Here is a 13,206-nt window from a genome sequence, read left to right as displayed (position 1 = left end):
AACCACAAAATAAGCTGAAATGGCTGTTTTTGTTTTTTAATTATTATTTTGAACCCCAGGGGCACTGTACCACTGAGCTATATCCCCACCCTTTTATATTCTTTGAGATAAGGTCTTACTAAGTTGCTGAGGCTAACCTGGAACTTTTGATCCTCCTGCCTCAGTCTCCTCTGAGTAGTTGGGATTATAGATGTACGCCGCCACACTCCATATGTCTGTTCTTTTTTGTTTGTTTTTTGGGTACTGGGGATTGAACTCAGGGGCACACAACCACTGAGCCACATCCCCAGCCCTATTTTGTATTTTATTTAGAAATAGGGTTTCACTGAGTTGCTCAGTGCATTGTCATTGCTGAGGCTGGCTTTGAACACGCAATCCTCCTGTCTCAGCCTCCCGAGCTGCTGGATTACAGGCATATGCCACTGCACCTGGTGATACATCTGTATTTAAAGACACAAAACCACCACTTGAGCAAATTACTTTCTTCTTCAATATGTAAGTGACATTTAAAATATTTAGTTTGCATGACACATGCTGACCTGGTTATCCACCTCATGTGGAAGTGCTTGGACATATCCCTGGTTACACTGGAACTTGTGGCACAAACAAGGGCTGCCTTTTTACTCCCACTCTAATATTTTGGCGTAGTGTGTGTGCATGCATGTGTGCATGTACATGTCTGTGTATTGGGGAGGTTCTTCGAAAGGTACATGTCAGTTGGATGTCCTGGCACATGCCTGTAATCCCAGCGCTTGGGAGGCCGAGGCAAGAGGATTCCAAGTTCAAAGCCAGCTTCAGCAACTTAGCGAGACCCTGTTTCAAAATAAAAAAGGAAAGGGTTGGGGATGTGGTTAAAAGCCCCTGGGTTCAATCCCTAATATCAATAAGCAAGCAAGCAAACAAACAAACAAAAAAAGAAAGAAAAGAAAGGTATATGTCAGCATAATAAGGACATGTATCACTATAGGTCCCAGGTGCTTACCCTAATTTGTCTTGTCCCAGGGATGGCTTTATAAATATTTAGAGTCACAATGAGGCATAAGCATAACCCTGCAGCACAACTGTGTCTACAATCACTGGAGAGGGTTAGAAAGCAGACTAGCGGGGCTTCTCTGCTGCCAACAACCACTCAAAGTCAGGAGGTGACACAAAGACACAGGTGCCAATTCTCAACAGGAACCAACCCCCCTCCTGTTTCACACTGAATAGAAAATGTTCCCATCTTTACTCCCTCATTAAGGCCCCTATGCCCTCACCTGAAACCAAGAAACAAGCAAAATTAAGAACCAGAGACAACAGAGTCCACCTAAAGGCCAAGAGCTAACCAGATGCGGAGGGCAACAATAGAAAACACTAAGCTCTCGGGTCACAACCACTTGGAAATTTCATACAGATATCAGAGAACTGAAAAGTCTGCAAGGAGAGCTTGGATTCCAGGGAGGCTTCAAGGCTGGCTTTCTGGACACAGGAGGGGCCTGATCAGAGGGAAGGACAGTGTGGACAAGCAAAGAAGCAGCAAGCCTGCTGTGCAGGTAGGGAAGGTCAGAGAAACGAAACTTTTAAGACCAGACATGTCTCAATCTAATAAGTACTAAACAAAACTAATTAGATAAAACCCTACCCTCATAAATCATTTCACTGTGCTAGCTCACAGATCCCCTCTGGGAGGAAAAACAAAGCCTTTTCTGTCAGTTTTAAAGGAACCAGATCCCTTCCAGCAATACAACAATAGATTCTAAAGTCACATATCCCCGCAAAAGCAAAGAAACAGTGGTGTTTAATCTCAGGAGTTAAAAACTCTTTTCTTTTAGTTACCCTATAAGGCCTCCTAACCCAATTTTATTTTTCTTGATAGCATTTTATCACCACCTGAAATTTTAAATATCTGTTTAGTTACACATTCCCTATCACCAGCCAACTGCACACACGTGCACTCATGCACAGGAATTCCTGCCTGCTCTTCAGGAGAGCACAGCCTTGAGATTGTCACAGCTCTTAACGTCTGTGGTAGGGCCTGCCAGGACCCAGGACAGGCTTACCAACATTTCCTGAATGAATGAAAAAGATTTCTCCATGTGTTAGATCACACCAAATACAGCAGTGCTTATAAATTGTGCTTTAATTTCTGCAATCAGATATGATGCAGTGAGATACAAGTATAAACTTTCATTGTGCATTCAGAAAATAAAAAGCACATTTATACAGATTTAGCCTAATAGCTTATTCCTTTAAAAAAAAAAAAAACCAACTTTGACTTTCATTAAAGCTAGTTTATCTTCAGTGTAAAAACCTGGAGGTATAAACAAAGTTGAGACATTACATACAGTGAATTATTAATGTACAATTCCAAACTTGCACAGTGCAGCATTTTAAACAAAGTAAATGGTCTCATTTCAGCTTTTACTATTAAGCTTGATCCACATCTAAACCTTGAATATAAATTTCACAATATATAAACCCACTGAGAATTCTGTACACAAATACAAGTTATAGAAATTGATTTCAAATATAAATACATAAATCATCATGACCTTACATGTAATAACAGCTTGCTTGTCTACTTATTTTTCTATTGTAATTTTAAAAAATTATAGAAAAATATTTCGATGCACATTCAACTGCTATGACAAGGGCCATGACCTTGTGCCTTTAAACCATACTTCGTGGAGTATAAAGCATCACACCACGCATTTTTGGAATGAAAATTACTAAGACTGAATAGGTGACTATAAATATTCATGTTATAATATGGTAACAAAAATAGTTAGCTCCATAGTGTAGCTGGGAGGCAATGGTGCAGATAAGTGAGTGGAGGTTAGTGCTGGTTTAAAAAGGCCCACAGAACAAATGTAAAGGTAGCTAAGGAAATAAGGTATTTTAAAAATCCCTACTGCAAGCCTAACACTGACCTCATTCACAAGACTTTTTTTTGGGTACTAGGGATTGAACCTAGTGGTGCTTTCCCACTGAGCCACATCCCCAGCCCTTTTTATTTTTTATTTTGAGACAGGGTCTCACTAAGTTGCTTAGGGCCTTGTTAAATTGTTGAGTCTGGCTTTGAACTTGAATCCTCCTGCCTCAGCCTCCCAAGTTGCTGGGATTACAGGCATGCACCACCATGCCCGGCTCATTCACAAGACTCTTAAGGCAACCAAGACTGCATGTGTGTTTGGCCCCCAGATGAACAGATGTCGCCCTACCCTCCACCTGTCATCTTAACAGACCAACCTGGCTTATGCATTAAGGTGAAATGGGCAAAATGATTGTATGTACAGAAAACGATTCAGTGCAAATTAGAAACTTCTCTTTATCAATAGTTTCAAATTTTCTTATTGCCCTTGAGCAACTGTAAGTATTTTCTAAACATCTAACATTCAAATGGTAATCTATCCTGGAGAGCAAATATATATAAAAGGCAAACATTCAATTTAAAATATTCTAATGTAGGTTTTTTCCTTCTTTTGTAGGATTTGACAGGGTTCCAGTGAGCATGAAAACACTGGTCCTTACAAAGTACGCTTTCCTCCATTAGAATATAGATCACTTAGACAGCAGACCCAAGGGGGCCAGGCATCGATGAGTTTCTTTATGGCTTTTAAATCACTGAGGTATCATGTGATAATCATCACTTCTGACGTCATACTTCACTGCTTTCCTATGAAAGCCACATTCAAAAGTGACCCAGCCAGCAGCCTGTGAAGGTAATATTGAAGTGGGGCAGGGGGGAGTAGATGAGGTGCTGCTGCCAAAAAATACAGTCACAGGTGCTCCAAACCCTTGGCACATGATTAGCAGAGGGTGAAACACACTGTGTAGACACTGAGACTCCAGAGGAACAGAAGTTCCTCTGCCCAAAGAGATTCTGCCAGGTCAGCTGATAGGTTGAGCAGCAAGACACTGGACTATGTGCACCAAGGTGGGCAGCGGGAAGGGACAGTGGCATGTGGCATGGAGCAGGCAAAGGAAAGACCTGGAGCTGTCAGCACAGGAAAGAGGGTGGGTAGCTGGCTAGCCACCCTCACATACAATGTGAGACAGTCTATGACACATCCAGGAAGGTGGAATGGACACATCTAGGAAGGAAGGAGACCGGACTAAATGTCAGGATGAGTGACACACTGAATTGCTCAGCTTTTCTACACAGAAGGAGACAACAGAAAGGAAAAATGCTATTGGTAAAGTCATGTCATATGACTTACTACTTTTATCTCAATCTTTCAACTCGTAAATACCACAAAAAACTGAACTTGCTCCTTACTGAGATGGGTTATAGAGAACCCATTCTCAATGGCTGGATAAATTATATTGGCACAGAAAGGACTAGAAGAAAGTATCATGTCCAAGCACATCCTATCAAAGTTCTTTGCAGGTTGTATGTGATGATTAGACCTCAGAAAATGGCCACAAACCTATGATGGGTCAAGTAGGAATTTCTTCCAATTAGTAATAGTAGAGATATGATTTTAATTGCATAGTCTTTTGTAACCATGAAAAAAAAAAAAAAAAAGAACCCGATCTTTTCCTGAAGGCCCAAGTTTTCTCCAAGAGCGCCAGGCTAATGACCCTCCCAGCCTTAGCATAGGACCAGCCCAGGGATCAACTGTCCCATTCTCCCACAAGCCATTTTCACAATCACTGGGCACACAAGTCACACATCCCCTAGATCCACAAACTCATCTTCTCGTTTGGCCAGATCTTCTTCATCTTCCAAGGCTTTCCAGCCACTGGTGGGCAAGACCGGCTTAGATGAATGTCGCTGGAGCAAAGCGAAAGGAAATAAAGAGGACAGGCGGGCAGAGTTCCTCAGCAGGCAGGGGGCCTCTGCCTGGAAGGCCTCCTGGCTGTGGTGTCTCTCATCGATTTTCTCTTGTAAGCTCTGGACTTCCTCCATCATTTCCAAGAGTTTGCTCATCGTGGCCACTCTGCCACCACCTGGGATTTGGGCTTCTGGAATCCAGCGCAAGTAGCGCTGGGCCCAGACTTTGATTTCTGGCCCCTCTACACGAGGCAACAACAAACCATGGTAGTCAGTAGGCTTGCTATGCCAGCTGTCATAAAACTCTCGAAAGTTGTCTTGCAGCTCATCAGAAGAATTAATAAGTTTACTAATTCTCTTGCCCAGAAGGTTTTTAATTAAATGATCTGTCTCTTCCCTGAAAAATCCTCTTTTGGGAGATGACTTCGATTGGGTGAGTGGCAAAGAAAGTTGTCGTTGGTGCTTTGAGAGAAAACAAATAAAAATCTCTGGTTAACAAAAGAGGTAAGTTACAGTTACTGTTATAAAAAAAGGCACAGCTCTGCTTTAACAAATATCAAGAGATATCAGAATTGTCATGTGAATGCATGCTCATTAAAATGCGGTAACATATAGAAAGAAAGAGTGGGTTCTTCTTTATTCTCATGATTCAAACATCAGATGCACACTGTACTCTCTATAAAGGTGCATATGGCAGCTATGCAGAAAGCATGCTGGGACAGCAAGTGGTGCTTTCCATCCCCTACCCCCTGGAATAGGGGTACCAAAGGACACAAAGTACTTTTAAGGAATGGGTTTAATTTAAGATAGGTTAATGATTTAGGAGAGTTTAGGGGTGAAGACTAATCATTCTTTAAAGGGAAACAAAATGTTTCTTCTTTGAGAATATCGGGACTGTTAACTGCTACTATATTCTGAACACCTCCAAGGAAGCAGCACTGACAACCTGAAGATTCTATCATGTGGCTGCAGCAACTTGGTTGTTTATCAAGCATTTGGCTAGAATTCAAGCCTCAAATCATAAGGATTCTTTTGAACACAGAAAAACAGGCAGACGGAAGCAAAGGAATTTTGCTAAGAGGAACTGACTAAGTTGGCCAGTTGTTCTTGTCTGACATCTGCATAGAGTAGAAAATATGAGAGCATTTAAATGTTTTTCCTCCTTGATAATTCTCTCTACAGCCAAAGCAAGGCGTTATCTTTTGGGGTATGCTCTAAGAGGTAATAAAGATGGCTGAAGTGATCAGAAGGTTCCAGGAACTCCTCAGTGCCCAAGGGAGAAGGTAAAAACTGTCAGGAAAAGCTGTTTTGTTTTTTTTTCCCCTGTCTCTTTTGTTTCTAACATGTTCATTTAAATTAAGAATAGATAAAAAATTTATTTTCATCCTACTTTATAATCTAACATATTTTTGCTAGTGGGTCTTCCTTGTAAAAAAAAATTATCATGGAGCAAAAATTTCCTTATGATAGAATATGGAATAACAATAAAAATATAAAGAAGAAAACAAAATTATCCACAATCCACAACTGACCAGATCAGAAATGACCAGGATGTTTGACTCTGCATCTGGAGATAGGACAGATAAAGGCCAGGAGTCTTTCTCCATAGTCATCAAGGTGAGTAAGGCAGGAAAGGGAGTTGGGGAACGTGGAGGAAACCTGTTACTGATCACTTATGCCTGCTCAATTCTGTGCTCACTGTTATATGCACTGACTTACCCAATTCTCAAAGTCACTATTATTGCCCCATTTTATAAAAGTAATCTGTCCAAAGCACCAACCACCGTAGTTTTAAACAAGCTTGGCTCCAGAGTCTGCGTTCTTAACTGAACTTACTTGGTCTTGGAAGCCCTCTTCTCTCAGCTTCCTCCTCAGTGAATGGCACATTCAAGATGTGCCTAAGGGGGAGGAGTACCACATGCCCAAAGCCTGGTTGAATACTGGAGTGAAGCTAAGACTACCTGCCTGAGTGAATCCTGCCCCTCATGAGGCAATTCACAGAGCAGTGCTTGATCCTTTACCCTTACATATAGTTACTATGGAACTTCTCTGAGGCCAAGGTCCCAAGGTCCCAAGGTTCCTTGTTGCTCAGCCCCAACTCTGCTTTAATCTAATAAAACGTCTAGCCCTTCAGCACCAATCTCTCCACCAACCTCTCTTGGAAGTGAGGGACACTTAGAAAAACTGGGTCTGAGGAGAGAAATTAAATCCATTCTTAGAAAGAACTGTAGGCCAGGTGCAGTGGCGCACTCCTGTAACCCCAGTAGCTCAGGAGATTGAGACAGGAGGATTGCAAGTTCAAAGACAGTCTCAGAAAAAGCGAAGTGCTAAGCAACTCAGTGAGACTCTGTCTCTAAATAAAATACAAAATAGGGCTGGGGATGTGGCTCAGTAGTGGTACAATCCCAAGTGCCCCTCTCCCCCACAAAAAAAGATGGTGTTTCTGAGGATCCTTGCTCCAAGGGCATTCAGCAGTTCTACCATCCCAGCCCAGCTCTCACGAGAAGCATGCAGGTAACCACCAGGGGGCACAACACACTGAAGGAAAGATGATTTTTATAGCCACCTTGTTCCTGGGTTTGTAGCAATTTTGGTCAAACTAACAGAAAAGTGGTTGAATCAGAAAAGGGAAGCAATCATCTAGGGCCTGAGGACAACTAAGAGGGTCAAGTGGTAGTTCTAAACTGCACAGCAGAAGACACTTTCTCTGAGTGCTGGCTTTGGTTCATGTCTTAACAGAACAGAACCAATTGAAGTGCAGGCTTCCTGGAATCTCTCATGGTCAGGCAGGATTTATCATCACTGCTATCCATCTCCTCTATGGCTCTACTGGCAAGAGATTCCAGGCCAGACAGAGTTGGAAGTGTGTGAGGATGGCATAAGGCCTGAGCCTAAGCAACTCCATTTTAAAAACTCCAGTTTGAAACTCCAGTCTCATTAGGCACATCCAACAGATTCCTCCAGTATGGCCTCAGACAAGTTACTTCCCCTCACCCTGATAAACAGAATGAAGCCTCTGGCAGGCTGTCCTTGCCTGATAAGAGAGAAAGGTTAGAAGATCAGGGTGGATACCACCAGACCAGATGTTTCTGACCCCAGGGTAAATTATGTAGTGGTAGCTGATAAGGATTGAAAGGGGGGGGGGTGTCAAAGCCTCAAAACAGTATAAATAATGGAGCTAAAGAATAGGGATTCAGCCAGCCAAAACAAGGATGCACTAGAGCTGGAGAGCCTGATGAGAACCTGGACTGACATCCCATCACTTGTCATTGTTTCCTGATCCTCTGCGTGATCCTCACTGCTCTCAAACTCTACTGCCTCATCTGGACCCTGGTGAGAGCTGCAACTTCTCCATACAACCCTTTCCTCAACCAGCCATCCACTCCACACCTGGAAAAGCCTACCTTGGTTCTGGACCTGATCAACGTGGTCTGAGTAAGTGTGCATCTGCTGGACGTAAAGCCTAAGGCTTGAGACTTTTGAACTTAGCATGCAGAGGGAATGTCTGTCATTAGCCTGTCATGATTAAGTATGTTTGCAGTGCTAAGAATTAATCTAGAATTGTTTGCAGTGTCCTATTGCAGTGCCTAGCATTAAGAATTGTCGTTTTCTTGATTAAGAACCTATAGAGTGGAATTGTATTGAGTAATTTGAGTGAATAAAGCATTGAATGGGGCAAAAGCATGTGGACATTCTTTATTTCTCCCCTTGACTACATACGTCGCAATTTTGCCCCCTTGAGACAAAGTGCCATTTACATAATTTACCAGTGGAGGAATTTTTGAGTAAAATAAAATCAGGAATGAATAACTGAAAGGAAACTATAGCTTTGACATTGTGGTTGGGCAAAATCTAGTGTGGCACCTGTTTTCATAAATACTGCAACACAGCAAGGCCCATTGGTTTGTGTACTGTTCAGGGCCTCTTTAGTACCATGACAGCAGAGGGTAATTGCAACAGAAACCATATAGCCCTTGACAAAAAAATGTAGCCAGCTCCTGGTTTACAGCTACAGCTCATTACCATGTAATGCATGACTTACACTATACAATCAATGTTCCTTTTACCCTACTAGCTACCACAGACGTGGGGTAAGAGGCATGATTCCACGCAGCATGACTAAGGGAATAGCATCCTCAGTGGCCTGCAGCAAACAGCCACTTCTCATCAGGCCAAAGACTACCTGCTAAAAGCAAAGGATTCACGTAGTGGGCCCTAAGGACTTGACCACCACACATCTTGATCCTTTACCCTTACATACAGGGAAATGAAGGGAATTTTGATGTGAACATCTTACTTTAAAACGCATTCCTTTCCGTTGGCCTTTGTCCAGTTTTGACTTTTCCACATAGAGAGGGTTTTTGAGCAACATCTGGGCTTTGGGTTCAAACTGTACAGACCAATCCCACACGGTGAGCAGATTCAAAGGCTTGCTTTGTGTATCTAGGCTTTCTCTACCCTGCCAAAACAAGCACAGGTCACCAAGGCTTCCAGGGAGGACTGAGGAAAGAAAACATGCATTCTCAGAAACAGGCACCAGGAAGGGGGCTCCACCCTGCTCCGTCTGAGGCTGAATGTTCAGGGCACTTCATTTTCCACAGCTCAGGCTATCAGTGCTTACTCACTAAAAGCTCTAGGTGGGGGAGGAAGGTGCAGAGCACACTTCTTTGGGAGGGACCACATATCCCTCTGGGCTGGACACTTTACCAACATCCTTGTAAGGTAGCTATTATTTTTCTAATTTTTTATTTGAGGAAACTGAGGCTCAGAAAACTGAAGTGAACTGCCTGAGATCACAAAGCTAGTGAGTCCCAAGAAACTCAGATTTGATTACTCCCACTTCACTATGGGATTTGGTAGCACTACAATCTCAAACAAACCCTGAGGCCAGAAGGCTGCCTGGAGGCAACTGATTTGTTTAGCACAGCTTCAAGGGCTTTAAGAAGCAAAGTCAGGCTGGCTTTCCTGTTTTGCAGTGTTCAGTATCTGTTCTCCTAGGAACTCCGGGCATGAAGATGAGGGAAGAGAAAGCACCTGGTCTGGAAAAAGAAGAGCTTTTAATTTGGCTTAACCCCTGCTCAAACACTAGCTTCAAATATTTACGATGTAACTTTGGGCTAGTTGCTTATTCTTTGTGTGCCTCAGCTTCCTCAGGGATAATAATATGTAACCCAGAGGGTACTGTAAAGATTAAATCCTTTCCAAGTGTGAGTACCTGGAAAGTACTTAGAACAATGCCTGGCACACAGTCAATGTTAAAAGAAATATTATTTTTTTTAGTATCAATGTTATTGCATCCTATTTGTGAGATGCAGCTTCTTTAATATACAGGTTTCTTAGAGGGACTCTTACCATGTTAGTATCTTTTTGATGAGGTGAATTGAAGAAGAAGGTGCTAAAAATAGGTATGTACAGGCTATCTGACAAGACCGTCAGGTAAGTCTCTGTGAATTCAAATGCTGGGGAATGCTGGTGCACCAGCTGCCAGACACAATCTAAGAAAAGCAGGAACACAGGAACCTACATGAAAACAAGATACAGGTTACTTAGAAGGCACAGAGCTCAACATGAGCTGTAAGGAGCTCACTGTATAGCCATTTCAGCAGCTTTGAAGTAACCACTTCTGAGCCCTATATTCTCTGGGAAACATAGTATGCTCCATTCCATTCCAAAAAATAAACATGCTCAACTGAAACTACATGCTTTCAACTAATAATGGTATTTGGCAGTACCCATCTGTGTCAGACACTTCAAAGATGAAATATGGATCAGCATCACCAGATGAACATTTGCAATTAATTCTGATGACACAAAATAGCAACTTTAAACTCCAATTAAGTGAAATGTTGCCTTCCCCCCCCAAAGAATTCCTTGTCCTAGTCCAATAACTGTTCAATGCAAAAATCTGTACTCAGTGATTGTTATTTTAAATTTTGTCAATAAAAAGTTGTGTGTTTGTGTGTGTGGGGGGGACTACCACTACCATTACCCACCCACACACCAACTAATAGGGTTGGTGTGAAGAGGCTGGAATGAGAAGCCTTCCTTCTCCATATCAGATGATGAGGGCCCAGAAGACAAAAGGGATGGGAGAGAAGGCAGCAAGAATGAGTTCCTAGCATTTTTTCACAAATGTTTTTCTTAAAAAATTTACAGGCTTCCTTTACTAGCCACTCAGAAGTGAGCCCTTTATTTAGTAGGGACAGTAGTTTCTAAGGTGTTTTATATTTAAAAATGCTATTCTTGATTCACCAATGATTCTGCAGGCTGCATAAGACAAGCTATGTGACAGTCTCTCCCTTCTGGAAGATTAGTGGTGATGAGAGGCTGGTTGCTGAGATGCTAAGAACCCCTTTTCAGAAACTTCAGTTCACACTTCATTTTAAGCAAAATATCACTAAACAGAATGAAAAATATATGAATCTCACTGTACAGTCAGGGAAATGGGCTCATAAATTGTGAGTGACTCTCCAAAGGCTGGGTGAACAGTAGATTAGGTCTTCTCTTGGCTCTTTCCCCACTAAATAGGGTGCCAGTCACTATCCCTTTTCTCAAGATATACAAAATCATATTTTTATTCAGATAATACTAGTTCTATCCTGCTTCATGAGTACCATCAACCTTTCATATTATTTCCCCAAAGTTCCTTCTAAGACTAAAAGATGGTGACTTCTAGTCAGCTCAGTATCACACAGAGGCATACAGACTGGGCCTGAAAGAAACTGCCTGGCCTAGCTAGTAACAGAGGCCTTGGTTTCCCCAGAAACCCACCCAGCTCTGCATGGCAGAAACCATGGCTCTCTATTCCTGCAGCATGCTGTGTCAAACTGCTCTGCACCACAGAGAGACATGCTGTATATCAGGAGTAAGAAAAACCACAAGTCACAATACCAGTACATGTTAGCTCTACGGTGACTTATGAAAGACAGTGGGTCCATTTCCATTCTTCCTTCTACCCATCACCAATGAATAAGCCAGGAGAGTCTGTATGGCTGTTGCTTAGACAAGTCAACCTTAATTTGGGGGTGAATTAAAACACTAACTTTCCTGGCACAGATCTGAGGCCATTCACCTAGACACAAGTAGAAGAGGCTGCAGTATAGCCCACACACATCACTGCCAAGGCCCTGGCAATCAGACAGCATTAACTCAAACCTGTACTTTCCTTGGAAGAGGTTTATGTGGTAGGAAAATTTACTTTGTTATCATGTATTTCCTGTAGGAAATCTGCACAACGAATATCTACTTATTGCAAAGATTAACTTGGCAAAATTTGTAGGAGAATCTCTCACTGGGTTATTATATATGTAAGCCGGGTGTGGTGGTGCACGCTTATAATCCCAGTGGCTTGGGAGGCTGAGGCAGCAGGATGGTGAATTCAAAGCCAGCCTCAGCAAAAGTGAGGCACTAAGCAACTCAGTGAGACCGTGTCTCTGATTAAAATATAAAATAGCACTGGGGATGTGACTCAGTGGCCAAGTGTCCCTGAGTTCAATCCCTGGCACCCCCTCCTAAAAAAAAATCAATATTACTCCTACTATAAAATGTATTACATCCTTACTATACACAACTTAGAAGAGAAGACTCTGAACATGCTTGTCTATATCTTTTCCTTTGGGAAGGGCTTCGATATTGTTTAATGTTAGAGTCTGTAAACAAGTCAAAAATAACACCTGGCATTTTGCCAGGGGAATGTTAGAGTTCGTAAACAAGTCTGGATGGTGCCTGGCAAAACGCCTGAGGGAGTGGTTTGAGAAGTAACAAAAACAAGCCATTAAGTGTGGAGATTCCTTATTGGTTGACTGATGTATCTAGTTTATGCTAATTAGATAAGCTGTGTGGAATGTATAAATACTGCTCCTGTCCTGCAATAAACGGCTCCTACTCCTGCTGTATCAACGTGCACAAGTTGTTCGTCACCCCCCGGTTATTTTGCTGCAGCCAGACAGACTGCGGCAGATGGTGGCCTGTTACGGGGAGCCCCGGGACACTCGGGGGTAAGTGACGAAAAAAAGCTGCCCGTCCATAGATAGGACGGGAGCAATCTGCTCGTCCCTAGGCAGATAGGGCGAGAGGAAAAATGGCCATTTCGAGAAAATGGAGAAGATTGATACAGTATGTTTGTGTCTTGTTTTGTCTTGAAATGTTGTATTGTCTTTGTGACGAAAATATGGAAGGGGTGAGAAGTAAATTACTAAGGGAAGAAGGCACCCCAGTGGAACCAAGAATAGTTAGGGCATGTGTTGATAAGAGCCCAGGAACTCTAGTCAAAAAGAAAAAGAAAGTTCAGAAGAAGGATTATCAGAAAAAACGTTGCAGCAAAAGGCTATTACTAAATACTTTTCGTTACCGGAGGGTGCGTGAAGCGGAGAGGCGGCTGCCGAGTGTGCAAGCCGGTCACAGCGCAGCAAGGATTTTCCAAGAGGCGGTGGCGACTGGCCCTTCCCCGC

At 42.5% G+C, this 13,206-nt stretch overlaps 1 protein-coding gene across 5 annotated transcripts in view; it reads right to left on the bottom strand.

The window, feature by feature from the left end:
- Positions 1-2,101: 2,101 nt before the first annotated feature.
- Positions 2,102-13,206, bottom strand: part of Mtmr12 (myotubularin related protein 12) — an 81,132-nt gene continuing 70,027 nt past the window's right edge. For 4 of the 5 annotated variants that reach the window (XM_046422321.2, XM_046422320.2, XM_046422322.2 and 1 more), the window contains 3 exons: positions 10,109-10,276; positions 9,054-9,215; positions 2,102-5,218 (listed from right to left, as the gene is read on the bottom strand). In XM_046422321.2, the coding sequence (XP_046278277.1) occupies positions 4,649-5,218; positions 9,054-9,215; positions 10,109-10,276 (900 nt within the window). In that variant the 3' untranslated portion in view covers positions 2,102-4,648. The remainder of the gene's footprint in view (positions 5,219-9,053; positions 9,216-10,108; positions 10,277-13,206) is intronic. The other variant, XM_058572090.1, reaches the window with a different exon arrangement.

Source organism: Marmota monax, unplaced genomic scaffold (assembly GCF_021218885.2).
Source record: "Marmota monax isolate L192 unplaced genomic scaffold, Marmota_monax_Labrador192_F-V1.1 WCK01_AAM20220418_F8-fsc00077, whole genome shotgun sequence".
In the NCBI taxonomy this organism is placed as follows: domain Eukaryota; kingdom Metazoa; phylum Chordata; class Mammalia; order Rodentia; family Sciuridae; genus Marmota; species Marmota monax.
Note: the sequence above shows the minus strand (reverse complement) of the source record. Positions and strands in the feature narration are given on the sequence as shown.